The 16,276-nt window shown below is 38.7% G+C and overlaps 1 protein-coding gene across 2 annotated transcripts in view; it reads left to right on the top strand.

Annotated features, from left to right (window-relative positions):
- The window catches only part of CDKAL1 (CDK5 regulatory subunit associated protein 1 like 1), a 334,585-nt gene that overhangs the window by 33,312 nt on the left and 284,997 nt on the right, over positions 1 to 16,276 (top strand). For both annotated transcript variants that reach the window (XM_044426357.1, XM_044426358.1), the window contains one exon: positions 13,745 to 13,829. In XM_044426357.1, the coding sequence (XP_044282292.1) occupies positions 13,745 to 13,829 (85 nt within the window). The remainder of the gene's footprint in view (positions 1 to 13,744; positions 13,830 to 16,276) is intronic.

Raw genomic sequence — 16,276 nt, 5'->3', positions numbered from 1 at the left:
TTAAATTTGGCTTTATATGTGAAGGGCTTTTTGCTGCTACAGTTAATGCTATGAACATAACTATACTTCTTGTAAACATAAAATTAGGTTTTCAGGCAATCCAAGTACTACTTCATGAAAAGCTAGGTTATGCAGCCACCAGAAAAATTAGTTACTTGCTTTTGTTGGTAGGTCTTTCCCTCTTTCCCCCTCTCACAGACTTAGGTAAAACTTAAGAAGCACAGTTCTATTATTAAAACTTATCAGGTGACAGAACAATATAAATCAAAGTAGCATTCTCTTTGAGATATGGGAGAAGCATCTGCCCATGTAAAGAGTTGAATCCAAATGGAAGCTTCCTTTCTTTTTGTCCCTTTCTTTAAAGCTTCTATGTCCACCCTCTGTGTGGTGCTCATTGTAACAGGACTAGACAGCAGGAATGCTTGGGAGTGCTCCTTAACCTGGAGCTGTCCTTGGAAGCTCAAGTGACAGTGGTGGCGAAGAGCACTTTCCTTCAGCTTCAGCTAATCCATCAGCTGTGTCCCTACCTGGAGGAAGATTGCCTAGCAACAGTAACACATGCATTGGTTACTTCCCGGCTGGATTTCTGTAATGCACTTTACGTGGGGCTGCCCTTGAAGACAGTCCAGACACTTCAGATGGTGCAAAACAGAGCTGCCAGGATGCTGTCAGGGACTGGGCATTATTCTCATATAACCCCAGTTCTCTATCAGCTCCACTGGCTTCCCATCGAAGTCCAGGCTCAATTCAAGGTGCTGGTTATTACCTATAAAGCCCTAAATGGCTTGGGACCAGGATACCTAAAGCAACGCCTACTTCCCTATTTGCCCTCCCACCCCCTGAGATTGGCAGCAGAAGCCCTCCTCCAGAAGCCCTCTGTGAAAAATGTTAGGAGACAGAGTACCTGGAGGAGGACCTTCTCTGTGGTGGCACCCTGTCTGTGGAATGCGCTCCCCAGAGAGGTCTGCCTGGCGCCGTCATTGTGTTTTTCACCTGTCAACTCCTGATGGGTTCAAGTTACTCCCCCTGCATCATTCCTCCTCCAGCTTTGAAATACCTCCATGCATTTCTGAGATGGGCTGATTCTCACACTCTGCCTAAGAATCTTCAATAGGTAGCCTCAAAATCGCCAACTCCTCTGCCCCACATTGCTTTTCTGCCCCCCTTGAAACTGAACAAATTGATCTGAACAGACTGTTATATACAAGAGCAGGGCCCCCTCTTTATACTTATTTGACTTACTTACTACTCCATAGATTAGCATACTTCTGGACTTTTTTGAGTAAAAGAAAGCTTCATTCAGGACCCAGTACCTTGTTGCTTTTTTGCATTACTGCAGAAACTTTGCTCTGACTATTTCATAGGCTTTTGCCCTATTAAATGATAGGATGTGGTGTGTATGGATAAAAAGCTTTAAGGAGTCCTGGGTGTGAAGGTTTGATACTTATTAACTGGGTTCTTTGTTGCTGCCTTGCAGGCAAAACTGTCTGGAATTAACCATCTACAACTACAAAGCAAATAGTCTGTGAAATACTATACCAGATGCTCAAGTTTGCAAAGTTTGTAGAGCCTCATCTGTCACTGAAACTTTATAAACCTGAACTTTGTACAAGAAAAAACAATTTGTCTTGAACAGTTGGGTGTCCTCTTTCATACATAGTTAGAAAACCAGCATTTCCCTTAAGAAGTCTGTGCATTCATTTTTATTCACTAAATTTAGTAACCAAGCTTAGTTTTATAATGTTTAGGTAGTGTGGCATAAATTAGTGGGCATGGGGTTGTACTTCCATGTGCCTGCCCATAAAATACAATATAACCTGGACTGTTAATGCGTCAACCGTAGTATGTAGATTCACTGAACAAGTGGATGGATGGATGGATGGATGGATGGATGGATGGATGTTTTTCAAAATATGAAATCTGTCACAGTCATTGGAAGCAATTTGAGATTTTCCTGCCTTGGTATTAGATGATTCTTATTCTTTACATTTCTATACCTCCCATAGCCAAAGCTCTCTGGGTGGTTCACAACATTAAGTCACCCATACAGATGTTAACCAGGCCCAATCCTGTTTAGCTTCCAAGATTAGGCAGGATCAGGCTGTTCAGGCTATATGGAAACTAGATGGAAGGATTCCTTATTTGCCCAAGGTCCATTTTCGCTTAAAACGAGTGAAAATGTGTTTTGTGCTTTCTGCTTTTTTGTTTTTTGAATCTTTGTGAACAGTTTTTGTGTGGTGCATTGGAAGATGATTGGGCAGCATCCCCACTTTTTAATACTGCCTGTGAAGATTACAGTAAAACTCCTTCAAGCTATCATTCTTCCTCTAAATGCTTATAGAACCATGCTATGTGAAGATATGGGAGAGTTTTAGGAGCAAAGAAGCATGATCTCCAGTTTGGTTTCCTTGTACAGTGCCCTTCTGCTAAGTCAGAAACGGGCTATCTGTGAGTGGAAGAGGCGCTTCAACTAACATAAATTTATAATTGAATTTGCCAAACATTACTGTGTCCCTTTTTTGTCTTCAGTCCTTGCAAAATTAGTGTATCAAATGGATTAGATAGAAGTAGAAGATAATGTTTAATGCATTTTGTTTTTAAAATGAAAATAGCTACTTTCTTTAGCTGGAAAAGCCTAAAAAAAGACTAACAGTTGAATAATTATATACTGCATTTGTTGCACTCAGATTACTTATTTGCCTGACAGAGTTCAGTGATACTCAGACCATTTTCAGCTGATGAAGGCTACTTCTTGCCCAGTCAAGAAGAACTTAGTGGATCATTCCCATCATTAATTTGCTGAGGCAAATTTTCATTAGATTTGCACAAACATAAGTGATAATTCCATAATTAATTGCCTCCTCTCATTTGTTTATATACTGATTTTTAAAAATGAGTTGATGAGGCCCTATTTCATCTTGGGCAAGTAGCGTGCTCAGCACTTGAACAGACATAGGCAGATGGAATTGGACAGTGTGGCAAACTCGATAGACTGGACCGAGACTTAGGGATGTGCAGACTTCCTTGCCACCATTTCCCCAGCCCTTCCAGCCCCCTGTAAAGCTACACACAGCGTTGGGAGACCCTGCTGAATGTAGTGAGCTGTGTGGAGAGAAGGATCCCTGAAAATTAGCCAAAGGCATTTTTCATGAGCAAAACCCTTCTGTCCGTGGACGGAAGATCGTAGATCCAGTCTGTTAAGTGCAAATACATCTTCCCCGTGTGTACAGTTGTGGAAGACTTTAGTAATAGAGTCTCATAGTATATGTGAGAATATTCTTTGCTAGTATATTTTGTCATTCTGAATGGAACTAAGTACGTTACAGAATATATCTTCAGCAGATAGTGTGCTCGGCCTTTTACCTCTGAAGGACAGGAGCCAAAGATCTGCAGCAGTGCAGGGGTCACAGGAGATGGACAACTCGTGTCCCTCTTGATGTTCTGGTTTGGAACTAACTAACATGGACATTGGGGAAACACCTCCCTAGAGATTGCTCCATGGGCAAAGCTCATATTGTTCCAAACATTACACAATGTCATTGTTGAGCAGAAGTCATGTGCCCTTCTCTGGAGAAATCTGTAGTGATGCTGACTGCCTGCTCAGCATGAATAATAGAGTGCTCATGTGCATTGCATTGCTGTAAAGTACTGAGTGGAAAGAGAAGTTGTTTTGTTTGACATTTTGGTTTCTACTGCTTGTGTTGATAAATTCCCACTCAGATTTCTTTCAACCTGCAGCGGGATTCCTCGGTGGTATATGAGATCAACATTTTTTCCTAACTGTGTACCTGCTAGAAAGCAGTATAATATTACCTTTTCCAGCAGCTCTAACGTCAGTAGGTTGTGGTAGGGATGAAAGGAAAAATGCCACAGTGTTGACAGAATGTGGCTGTTGATAGGACCTACATTCTATGAAACCAAAATAATGTGTATGATCTCAGCCTACTTCTTGTAAAACCGTGTCAGTTTGTTGCTTCTGAGAATCTAGAAAACCAACCATTTTTTTCTTTGCTGTTCATGTAAACAACCTCTCTCTGCCCACAGCAACCTTTGGAAAAAGAGACAGACAAAAACATCATCCTTTCCAGAGAAGAAAGTCATATTTCTGGAATTGAAAATACCTGTTTTGAAATGGAACTTATATGCAAGAGAAGGTAGATTCTTCTTTAGGCTTGCTAGAGCAGAGATCACGTGTGTTAAATATGAAGAAGGAGGAGAGGAGCCATGACTTTCTGAGGCAAACAGATTTTATTTTATTTGCATGCATGTTAGAGTGTGTAAACACAGGCACAGAGGATCCTGCAATCAGCATATATAATTTATGAAAGATGCTCCTTCATGAGATATTAAATACATTCAGTGTGAAATCGTGAAAATTAAAGGTTGTAAATGCTCATTTGAAGCAAGAAATTAAGGTGTATCTTTTCTATTATGAAAAAAGTTAGTGAAGAAAAAAAGCCAAGAAAGATGCTTCACTTGTAAAGACTTGATATCCTATTTTGAAGATCTTTGAAGATAGAGAAATATAAATGAATTAGTCACATGCTATGAGAGAACAGCTGCAAAGGTGATGCAGTCAAGAAATACTGAAACAAACAATTAAATTGTGATAATTTAAGGTACAAGATTAAAGTTAGCAATCAACATGAAACACAAGGTTTTGCATAAGCAGCTTTTTCTCAGGAATATTTTTAAAATTAGGGCTATCAATTGATTACAATTAGGGGGTTTTTTGCACATGAACTGTGATAGTTAAAGTAATTATTTCCAAAAATGTATTTTCCTGTGATCTTCCTTCTTTCTTCTTTTCTCAAATATTTGCTCTCCTTAGGTGTTTTGTGATAACATACCCTTAACTACTCCTGCTTTCAATAGGCTACCTGCTCTGTGTAGTAACATTCAAATGAATGCCGAGGGGCAAAACCCCTTTACTGCCAATTGTATATGTCTTTTCCTCTCCTTGTACTGTCATATGCTTTCCTCTACTTAGACTTACCTAGAAGAGGAATAGATACAGGAGAACAGGGAAAGGAAGAAGCAAGCAAAGGTCCAGATGGTTTAATTACTGGTTGTGGATCCTTGTCTGGTGTTGTTTGCTGATAATGCTTTAATTGAATGATGGGCAGATGGTGTTTATTTGCTTGGCTTTCGGCTTGAACCTTCTTCACCATTTCAGATCTTCTTTGGTGTCGAGACATCTCTTCTTCTTGTGAGTCCATTCTGGAAGAAAGTACAACTGTAGACAGGATTGGACAATGTACAATCCAGCTGCTGTTTATGTTTTCCCACGTGACCTTCTTGAGGGATTAGCACAGTGTTGATGAATATTTGACAGCTGTTACCTTATTTCAGTTATTTATTTATTACTTTAAATATTTCAAGTAGTGGCCTTCGATTGGTGAGTGTTCTGCCTTGACAGAAATCACTGAGATGTAACGTAACTGGAATTTATTGGACTCTGTAGAGGCAGAATAGGTCTGGGTGTCCAGTGCACGGGTTAGCTACATTTCACGTTTTACTTTTGGTGGCGGAATCACCTACACAGTAGAAAGTTCCAAGTTTTTCTTTGTTTCTCCCACGAACTGATGAACTCAGGAAGGTTATTTTTCTTTCAGAATTATGTACTGATGTTCTAAATATGCTTCTTTTATAAAATGCGGTTACAGAATCCCAAACACATAAGCAGAAGAATTCAAGCCAATGCAGACTGTATGGCAAGAGTGCCTTGGTGGAATTGGCATATGCTAATAAACACTTTTATCCATACATTCAAGAGACAAAAATGCTTGTCTTATGACTTCCTAAAGAGCTAAACTTTGTGCTACCTTCTTTATCAGAGGTGACATGCCTGCATACACCAGTTGTTGAAAAGGTTGGGCAGGAGGAAGTCTTGTACCTATCCTGCTTAAAGGGAGCTGTTTTGCTGTCATTTGTACAAAGAGCTGGACTAGATGGACCTTTGGGATGATCCAGCATGGCTTTTCTTATTTTCTTTGTCTGTTACATAGTGAGAAAGAATCTGTGTGTCATGAACTGGTAAATTCAGCCTTTCTCTTTTCCTTTTCCCAACAGATCATAACAGGGTACTTCTAAGTAAAATCTCTGTTGTAGATAAGCTGGCCAGTCAGGGCTAGCTTTGTGACATGGAAAGGGTAATATACAGGTCCTTAGCAAGAGACTCCTATCAAGTTAAGATCCTTCACTTGTGGAGTTAGTTCTTGTCCATACTTGAAATAGATTTCCCTCCTGCCTTTGCTATATACAAAGCTGGCTTCATCCTCAGGGAAGTTGGTCCTTCTTGTGGGCCAGATGGCAGTAAAGATGTTACTTAATTGGTACACTTGCTTGACTTTATGTTGAACCACTGAACTGCTAGTTAACACCTCCTCTTTCTGTTCCTCCATATTTCACAGCATCTTCTCCCGAACCAGAGAAAGCTTGGTTCTCACTAGCCTCTTGAAGCTCATTGATCTTCATTGATTCAGCTAAGCATTCTGGGTCCACCTCTTCAGATTTTAGTGTCTGAAAATCTTCACCTTGGAATGTTGCACTTTGAGACAAGTGGGCCCAATCCCTACACTGTGCACTTGTCAGAAATTTATGAATATAGTTCATGTTTCAGAAATACTGTATCCCACCAGTCTTAAGAGCCATGCTTTACAAAAAGTATGTGCATGTACAGAACTTTGAAACCTGACTCATAATTCCTTAACAATGTTAATATTGTTATTAATATTAATAAACAATATTAATATTGTTAAGGGAGTAAGTTTTCATCAATAAATAAAAGTTTGCATCAAGTTCAATAAAAGTGCATTGGGAGAAAGGGGATTACAGTTTCTTTTCTCATCCTTTTTCAGTAGAAAAGACTGGATACAAGGAAAAACTACTAATAGAATTATAGACCGGCATCCTACTGTCTGTGTATAAAATGTTGAATTAGGTCTGAGCAGTTTTAAAACTCTAAAGACCTACAATCTACCCGAAGCCTGTAATACCTCCTAGTTAGTAGTTCCACAGTCAGCCATCCATTCTGCTAATTTCTGCTTCTGCCATTCCATTTCTGATAGCTATTTCAGACACAACTTTGGTGTCTAATAATAGAGACAAAACTACTTAAATGAGTGAGAGAAATAGAAACCAACTACAGGTATAATAGAAGCTTGTTGATGTCTGTTGTTAGAAGTCTTGGTACCCATGAGACATCCATTAAGGATATATTTAGCTTTAATTTCTGGTGCACTCATTTTGAAACCTTCTCAAGCACTTAATATCCTAGTCTGGGAGATAACTATTAAGTATTGCAAGGCTTTAATGTGGCTTCTGGGTATGAGACCTTCAGCTTTGTATCTCTGACTTTTCAGAAGATAGATACAGTAACGAATGGATAAAGTATGGAGGTAATTCTGTGGAAGTCAATAACTAGCTGGAAGCTACAATTTAATAAGTGTTTGGACATATCTGGCTCAGATAAGTTCCCTATATTTTAGCTGTCTCTGTGTTAAAAGTGATAGACATAGCTTAAATCCAGACTCCATGTGGGATTAGATGTCAGGGGAAATAAGTGGAAGCAAGGCATTTGAAATCAATATATTGCCTCTGGGTGCAACATAATACAGACAGAATTTACAGAAATATAAGCTGGGAAACAGATATTGGAACAGAATATGTTTCAGTTTATAAGCTGACCTTGGCTCTTGTGAAAGCATATGTATAAAAATCAGTGAGAGATTTCTAAAACTGCATGTCAGCTTCTGCTGACCACAGAGTATCTGTGAAGGACCAAAACTAAGAACTCTGTTTGTAGTATAACATAAATGCTTTGCATATTAGCTATGTTAGTGTCAGTTAAAATAATTTCTTTTATTATCCCTTTATTTCTTTTAAAAATAATATTCAGATTATGCACATGAGGATATAAATTGCCTCACATTTGACTAGCTTGCATTCCTAGACAATTTTCCTGATGCAGGGTTTTTAACAGTAACTTTTCTGCAGATATTTTGTATGATCAAGCTGTCATTTGAACTGATAGCTGAGTCACTTACACCCATATATTCATTTATTTGGGATCAATAAGAAAAACTTGTCTATTGAGATCTTATTGATAGTAGTGTACACCTGTGCAGATTACGTTGGCTTAAAGAGGAACACTAAAGAGTTAATCCTGTAGACCAGGGATTCCCAAAGTGGGTGGCACCACCACCGTAGGTGTGGAAGGATCCAGGTGATTAGTTGTTTTAAATTTGTAGCAGAGAAATAGACCTAATATAAAGAAAGAGATGTTGGGTGCTAAGCTTGTTGCCCAAGGGGAAAGGGGGACGGCAGCCCAAAAAAGATTGTAGACAACTGCTGTAGAGCATCTTGTTATGAGTAATACACAAAAAGGTGTCTCATGTCCTTTCCTGACTATGAGGCCATATAGAAAGGGCACTCTATTTTATCCAGAAAGGAAGAGAATACTATCGCTATCATCTCTAAGTTACCTAGCAGATAATAAGCTTGCTATTCATGATCAGTAATTCAAGAAAACACAAATAACAAGATCCAGTGGGAAAACCATTATTCCTTCTGCCATACTAAGTTCAGAAAGAACCATCCTGCTTTGCACCAAAAGAGATATTTCTCAGTTTTCTGGACATGATTTATCAGACCTGACAAATATCAACAAGTATCAGTATTATTCATCTCTGGTACCTTAAGCCAGATCTTGAAACCTTGTGTTGGTGGATGACACATTGCTTAGCAGAATATTGTAACTTATGGCTGTTCTGGTAGAGCTTTGCAATGCAATAATTTTATTTCAAAATATCCAGTAGAAGTGGAATTAGAAGCATACACATGAGGAAACAGTGTTTGACTACTGAATATGTGATGGTGCTCTGTGTTTGTGGAATGGCCACAGGGCACACACTTTGCATCAGGAGATACCAGGTTTCATCCCAAGGATCAGGCAATACTTGTGGGAAATATTTCTGAATCCCTGAAGAGCTGCTGTGCGAGCAAACAATATTCTGGATACACAAATAGTTTGGCTTAGGATAAGGTAGTTTCCTGTGTTCCTTTATGGAGTTCATCTGAGCTATTTATTTCCACTCTGATTGGCAGCAGTGCTCCAGAGATCCAGGCCAGGGATCTTTGAGTCATGATAACAGAAGTGTGTGAGACGTCATTCTAAACCAAAGGAAATTCATAGCATCCTCTCCAAATACAGTGAATGGTGTTCTAGTTTGTGCCTTTATTTCTGTGAGGGGGTCAGTTTGTGTGATTCAATGTGCACCCAGCCCTGTCCAGAAAATAGAATGGCATTTGACTACATAGAAACTATCCTATCATAGAATATAGATGAAGCAATAGAAGCCAAATATGGGAGCTAAGTTAGTGCAGCCATGTAGGACCCAATGTTCCAGGGAAAAGTACTAGTAAAGGAACATATTGAAAACAAAGGCAGAAAGTGATACAAAGTGAGGAAATGTATCTTAACTTTTTTGCTTTACTTTGGCAGCCTCCTCTAAGCTGTTTTTCTGGTTTCTGGGCTGGATGCACAATGATTGTACCACAGTTCTTACTTGGGCAAAGCAGAAAACAGCAAGTTCTCTCCTGTTTTAAGAATGTGGCTTTCTGTATGCATAACTCACCAGGAAGGCATGGGAGGAAGCCATGGGGAAACAGGACTTACGTAAAAAAAGATAATGAAACCTAATACAGAGAGTCTTAATACAGAGTACAACAGACATAAAATGAAGGAAAGTGGGCAGAAAGTTGGGAGTTGTGAAAAAGTGTATTGCAGAAACTAAAATGAAACTGTCTGAAAGCTTGGTGGGAGACATAGATGTCCTCTGAAGCCATCAGAATGAACACAGAACAAAGTTCTTCTCATAATGCAGTGGATATATAGATTTGAATCCTAAACACTGAAGATAGTGCAAGAGATTCATAGCAAATTGAAAAAACTCATTCATTTTAGAAAGTTTTTGCTTTCATAGATTTAGAACTTTTCCAGTGTTTAGTTGCAATAAGGATTCATATTTCATGAACACATTTCTACATGTCTTATCCAAATCTGATAGACCTCTTGGCACACACTGGCATGACAGAGTGAGTGTGTTGGAGATGAGAAGTAGAAAATGGTAATGTGCAATGGCCGTCCCATTACAAATAAGGCTGCAGTAGGTTATGTTTCTTCTCTTGGGATAATTGTGATGTATTAGATTATAATTGTCTCCTTGCGCCTTCACCAGCTCCAATGCACTCAACTGTTACCTACTCTTCCCTTCCCCTTGATTGTCAGGCAGTCCTATTTAAGTATTCAGGTTGGTATCTAGAGCTTTAAAGGAACAATGATATAAACAAAAATTGCTTAGAAAACTAACATGTAAATATTTTGCTCTATTATGTGTATATCTGTATTACTCAGAGTTTTCCTATTTTTACTGCATAATTCTAACAATTTGGGCTGTCCAGAACCTCCAGTTATATTTAGATAGTTCAGAAGTTTCCATGACCTTTTGATTTTTTTTTTTTTTTTTTGCTGTTGACAGTGTTTTACAAAAGCCTGATAGATACTGTTGTTTGTGCAATATTTGTTTCTTGGAGAAGGCAACCTAAAGATAAAAGTTGTGGCTTTGAGTTATCTAAACAAAGTTGATTTAGTATTACTGTTGAGTTCCTTGTATTCATATACATTGCAGAAATTCTGTTACTTGTGGTAGCAAATATATTTAGTATATTTGGAGTATAAGGTATCTAGCATTTTTTTAGCAACTAGAGCTTGTCATGCTTTATTGCTCATTTTACCAGAAAGTAGATGGCAAGTTCATCCTCTCTTTGATTAGAAAACTTACTGGTCAATTGGAAGTACAGGTGGTCAGAATTTTTCTTACAGGAATTAACCCACAGATCACAGCCTAGAGTGTGATTTTTTTTGGCAGCTGCTTCTAAAATTCAACAGGGTATTGCCTACAATGAATATAAATTTTAAGGCCCAACCTTCCTTTCTCTCTCTCTCTCTTTGCTAGTATGATGTGTATTATCATCTGTTCAGAGTTTGGATTTTAAACGTAAATGTGTGGTGCTCAGGCTGTTGTGTTTCTTTCTCTGATTATGCTGGTCTTTGCCTGTTTTAATAAACTGACTGACTGAACAATTAGATTGTTTCTCATGCTAATCCTGAAAACAGAATGCATATGAGCTGATCTGTATAGCACTGTCTTCTAAATTATTTCCAACAGTGGATGACTGTGTTGAAAAATCAGTCTACAAGAACATTTGTGTTTTTGTTCTCTGACAAATACATAGAATTTGTGGCATTATACTTATCAGCCTTCTCTTAAGAAAATTTCCAGGTGATCTTGATTTCCAAAAGTATATCTTAAAGCAGTTTGAGGCATGACTTGTATGCACATTTTAGAGTTACAAGTTCGTTTTTCAACTGCTTCTGTAACTGAAAAATGTCCTTTTACTTTGACTTGCCTTCCATGTTAAAGATAAAGATATTTTCAGGAATTAGTCTGCAAAAGCTATTGTGTATATTAGCTCCTTCAATTGATAAGAACCTGAACTTTGCAATAACTTCTTTGTTGTTGCTCTCAGACATGTTTTTCTTTTGGGTTTTCTTCCTATAATACTATTAATAAAAGTTATGTAACTAGGAAAGAACAAATGCAATAAATTTCTCTCCACTGACTGTGTGTTTGTGGGGTGTAATATGTGTATGTGAATATTAATAGAGTATGAGTTGAATGTCTAATGTGAATAACAACCAGCTATTGCCTCATTCACGGAGAATGTGCAGACAAATCTGTCTATGGAGAAGGAATTGCACACGTTTCTGCAGTCAATATATACTTTCTAACAGACTTTCAGAAGGTGCAGATCTCAACAGGATTTATATAATATCCAACAGACCTTGGTGGATTTACCTGTTATAACTGAATTCCCAATTATTTCTTAGGATTTAATTTTGTACATTTGCTGGGTGATATGCATGTTCTCCAAAGAACATATCCTTGGTTTTATCACTAGTTTAGAGGTGGACAATGTTCTGGCTGCTGTTCACGTGCTGGTTACTGTCTAATTTTATATAATCCATGGCAGGCCATTTTGCTGATAAGGAGGTATAACTTCAGTTTTCTTTTTCTGCTGCTCAGCTGTTCTGCAGTGACCAGCTCAGCTATGCGGTCATGGTTTGCAGGGGAAGGAAAGTTTAAGTTCTCCTCCCCCAAAGTACTCATGAAAACTTCTCCCCTTACTGCTAGTAGCAACAGCAAGAGTGGTGGCAATCTTAATTGGAACTCTGAGAGACAGAAGATTAAGCCTCCCCCTCTTTTCTGCTCAGATGATTGCAGGAAATGAACTGCTCTGCAGTGACGAAATGGGAGGTAGGCCCAGCTGAGCAATGGAACTCTAAAGCCATGCACCCTCTTCCCTGCTGCTCAGGTTTGTGGATGGAATGTGTATATAAAGTCTCTCTCACACACATGGGCACACACACCTCCCTTATATGCAAACAGTATGTGCTAACGGATGCGGGGGAGAGTGGTGTTAGTGGCGATAATTAAGAGAGAAAAATCATTATCACCACTATTACCACCTCTATCTCTTCCTCCCCCCACTCTCTTTTCATTCATTCATGTATGAATATGAACTCTTGCCCTGCCCACTTGTGCTTCCACATGCCAGTTAATGATGAAAAATACTTTTTTCAAGTCTAATTGCTGTGTGAGTAGGAAGACAGTCGAGTGCATAGATCAAGGTGTGTGAACAAGCCTGCCTGTTCCCTGCATGCAGCCTCTAGAAGGCTACCAGCCATGGGGAGAAAAAACTGCCCAGAGAGCTTTGGATATTGGGCAGTACAGAAGATAGAATGGATGAGAGAGAGAGAGAGGGTGTTAACATCCCAACATCCCTATCTCATTACAAGATTGGTTATTGTGCATGAGAAAAACAGCAAGGTGGTTATCTCTGGTTTATAGAGCTGGGTGAAGTACAGTTACACTGAAAACATACAGTAACCTGTGCATGATCTGAGTTTATATGTGATAAGATGGAGAGTGGTATGAAAATGGGTTTATTTGATTTATATCCTGCTTTTTTCTTAGAACAAAGTCAAAGTGGCTTACATCATTCTCTTGCTGCTCTCAATTTTATCTTCACAAAAACAGCCCTGTGCAGAAGGTTGATCTGAGAGTCTGTGATGGGCTGGCTCCATGGCTGAGTGGGGACAAGAACCCAATTTGCCTGCGTTCCCGTCCCACTTTTAACCACTGTCTGTCAATGGGTTGTTGTTGAATCATGGGCTGTTATGTGCAAACTTTGCACCATGGTTTAATTTTGTGTTATTCAGCACAAACAATCTAGGAATAGAGATCATGATTTGTTGTGGGATTGTGAACTCTGGGTTATTGGTAGTTAAGAACCAATAGTTGAACATATTAAAGGGTTGATATGTAATAACACTCCACAATTCAGTACAAGTAATACTCAACCTATTCTCTGTCATAAGTTGTGAACGAGGTCACAGTGGTTATTGAATCAGATAAGCATCTCTAAATGATGTATTTAAATAATTTGTGAAATATTTTCACCGTATTTAAACTGTTTCCTTTGTTGTCAATTTTTAAAAGGTCAGTAAGCTTTCTTTAAGCATCAAGCTGCCCTGCACTTAAATGATTAAATCCAGTGTGTGCTGTAAACTAGGAGCAACTAGATTAAATTTTGTTTAATATATATACCTGTCTTCCAGAGAATGCTGCAGAAGCAGACCTTTGGCTACTGAACAGTTGTACTGTAAAAAACCCTGCTGAGGACCACTTCAGAAACTCAATTAAGTAAGTTGCTGCCCTTTTGGAAAGAAACCCTGTTATATCTGACAGTAAAAAAATCTTTGAGCGACACCTATTATAATTCAAGTATTTCTACTCTGTACAAAACTAGGTGTGCATATGGAAAACAGAGTATGATTGTATTACTGTGAACTATTGCCATAGCTCTCTGGGTAGTTATCAAAAGATAAAATTAAACAAAGGTTAAAACACACATATGCAAAGATTAATTTAAAAGAATAAAACCATAATAGGAATTGCAATTGCTATGATTCAGCACAGAAACAAAGTAGCAGTACGGAATAAAATAGAATATATAAACAAAAAGTTTTAAAGTTAAAAACTATTGCATACTGGGAAAATAGTAATGTCTTCATCTGGTGCCAAAAAGAATTCAAAGTAGGCGCCAGGTACTCTTCTTTGAGGAACTTACTCCAAAACTGGGGTGCTACAACTGAAAAGGCCCTCCTCCTGGTAGCCACCCACCTTACTTCCTTTGGAAGGGGCTCCTGGAGAAGGACTGAAATGAAATGATCTTGAAAATGATCTCAAGCTCCAGGTAGGTTCATATGGAAGAAGGCGATCCTTCAGGTAACCTGGCCCCAAGCCATTTAGCAACGCAAACTATAGCAAAGGACCCCTGAAATTGACATGCAGAGGTGATAATCAACTGTTTTCAAGAAACCCAGTGGTCTTGTTTGTTTATTACTGATCTATGACACATGTGCCACAGTTGTCTTCCAAAATATTCAGAATGGCTTACAGTTGTAGGATGCAAATAATGACCCATTAAATCAACTTATACGGCTAAACTATTTACATTCAGTGGAAGAACAGGATCATAATCTTTTCAGACCATTTTTTAAATATGGGGAAGGTAAAGATCAGCTTTCTGTGACTTGGCACTGATCTGTATTTGATAAGAATATCATCCCCATTTCATTTGAATGTCTTTGATGTATCATAGCCTTTGTAGATAAATTATTCATTATATTTAAATACACATAGTGTGAGCATGTTTGGAGTGGAATGAATTTTAATAAATGCTTTTGTCATAAGCCATCTCAAGCTTGATAGTCGGAGCATTGCAAATAAAACTTGTGAGATAAACAGGTTGCTTCTGGGTGGATGGCGACTGTGGCGACCCAGGAAAGACTGTCCTCTCCATGGCCGATGAGTTGCAGCTTTAGCTGAGAGGCAGTAGACTATTTCAAGGGCTAACCATCTGGAGCTCCCTAGTCCCAGTAATGGGCCTTCACCTGTGGTTTGCAAGTAGAAGGTAGCAGAGCCCTTGCTTGCCACTCTGTTTGACATTCTAGGGGCTCAGCTAGGCAGTTGTGTGAGTTTTGCCTGCCTGCTAATCACGGTGTATGTTTGTGTCACAATGAAAGTTACAGTGAGTTAATATGGTGGTCAGAGTTATGAGTCTGCATGTAACTGTCCAAAGATGTGCATAATGGTGAATTTTGTCTGTTACACTTTCCTCGTAGCGTGCATGTGCACACACCCCCCACCGCCAACCCATTGTTCTAACTGTAATGCAACATTTTGATCTCTTTCTTATTAGCACATATGAATGAGATGCCTAATTTCACTTGTGTATCTGCTGTAAACTAAAAGTGTTACATATTAGGTAACAATCACATCTTTACAAAACTATTATGGAGTGAGAAGTCTAGTCCAGTGCATAGATGGACATCTGTTGAAAGTGAACATGAGATATAATTGTAATTCTAAAGGAGTCCATGTACTCAGACGAATAAAGAATAAGTGGGGAGCTGGACTGTTTTTCATAGAAAAACAATTAGTAATTCCTTTTTCTCCCTTACGTTGTTTACCCTCTGTAGACTGAAGCACTAGCAGCCTGGCATTAACTCAGCTCTTTTCTAGCCAAGAGAAAAACCAGTTTCCCAAACAGTACCCATTAATAGCATGTTAAGCAATAATAATGGATTGGCTAGCCAATTATTCTGGTAACAGAATTCCCAGCTTGGTTTCAGCTGTTACAAGTGGTAGTTTTTGACATTAGTGGGTGCATGGATTGAGACAAATGGCAAAAAAATGCATTGTTCTTCACTCATCTCAGTGTCTTTTGATGCCTACCATATGACTGAGGCTGATTTTAGTTGTGATTGAAATGTTTCTCTGCCACACAATTACACAGTAGCCTGTTGTGAGTTTGTGGGAAATACTTCGTTAATTCTAACACATCTGGACTGACTTCTAGTTTGTTTCCAGAGTGCTGTTCTTTACTTTAAAAACTCTATATGGGCACAATGTTCTGGAAAACTTCTTTCTTCCATAGCATCCTGATGTGTTCAGATAAATATGAAGCTGTTAACTGACCATTACCACCTTGGAAGGTTAGGTAGATAAGTGAGAATCAGGTCTCTTCTTCCTCACTTCCCTCCTCAGTTTTTCAGGGGAGAAAAGGAAGAAAATGGCACCATTGT

This window comes from Varanus komodoensis, unplaced genomic scaffold, assembly GCF_004798865.1.
Source record: "Varanus komodoensis strain SLA01 unplaced genomic scaffold, ASM479886v1 scaffold17, whole genome shotgun sequence".
Taxonomy (NCBI): domain Eukaryota; kingdom Metazoa; phylum Chordata; class Lepidosauria; order Squamata; family Varanidae; genus Varanus; species Varanus komodoensis.
This window is presented reverse-complemented; position numbering and strand designations above follow the sequence as displayed.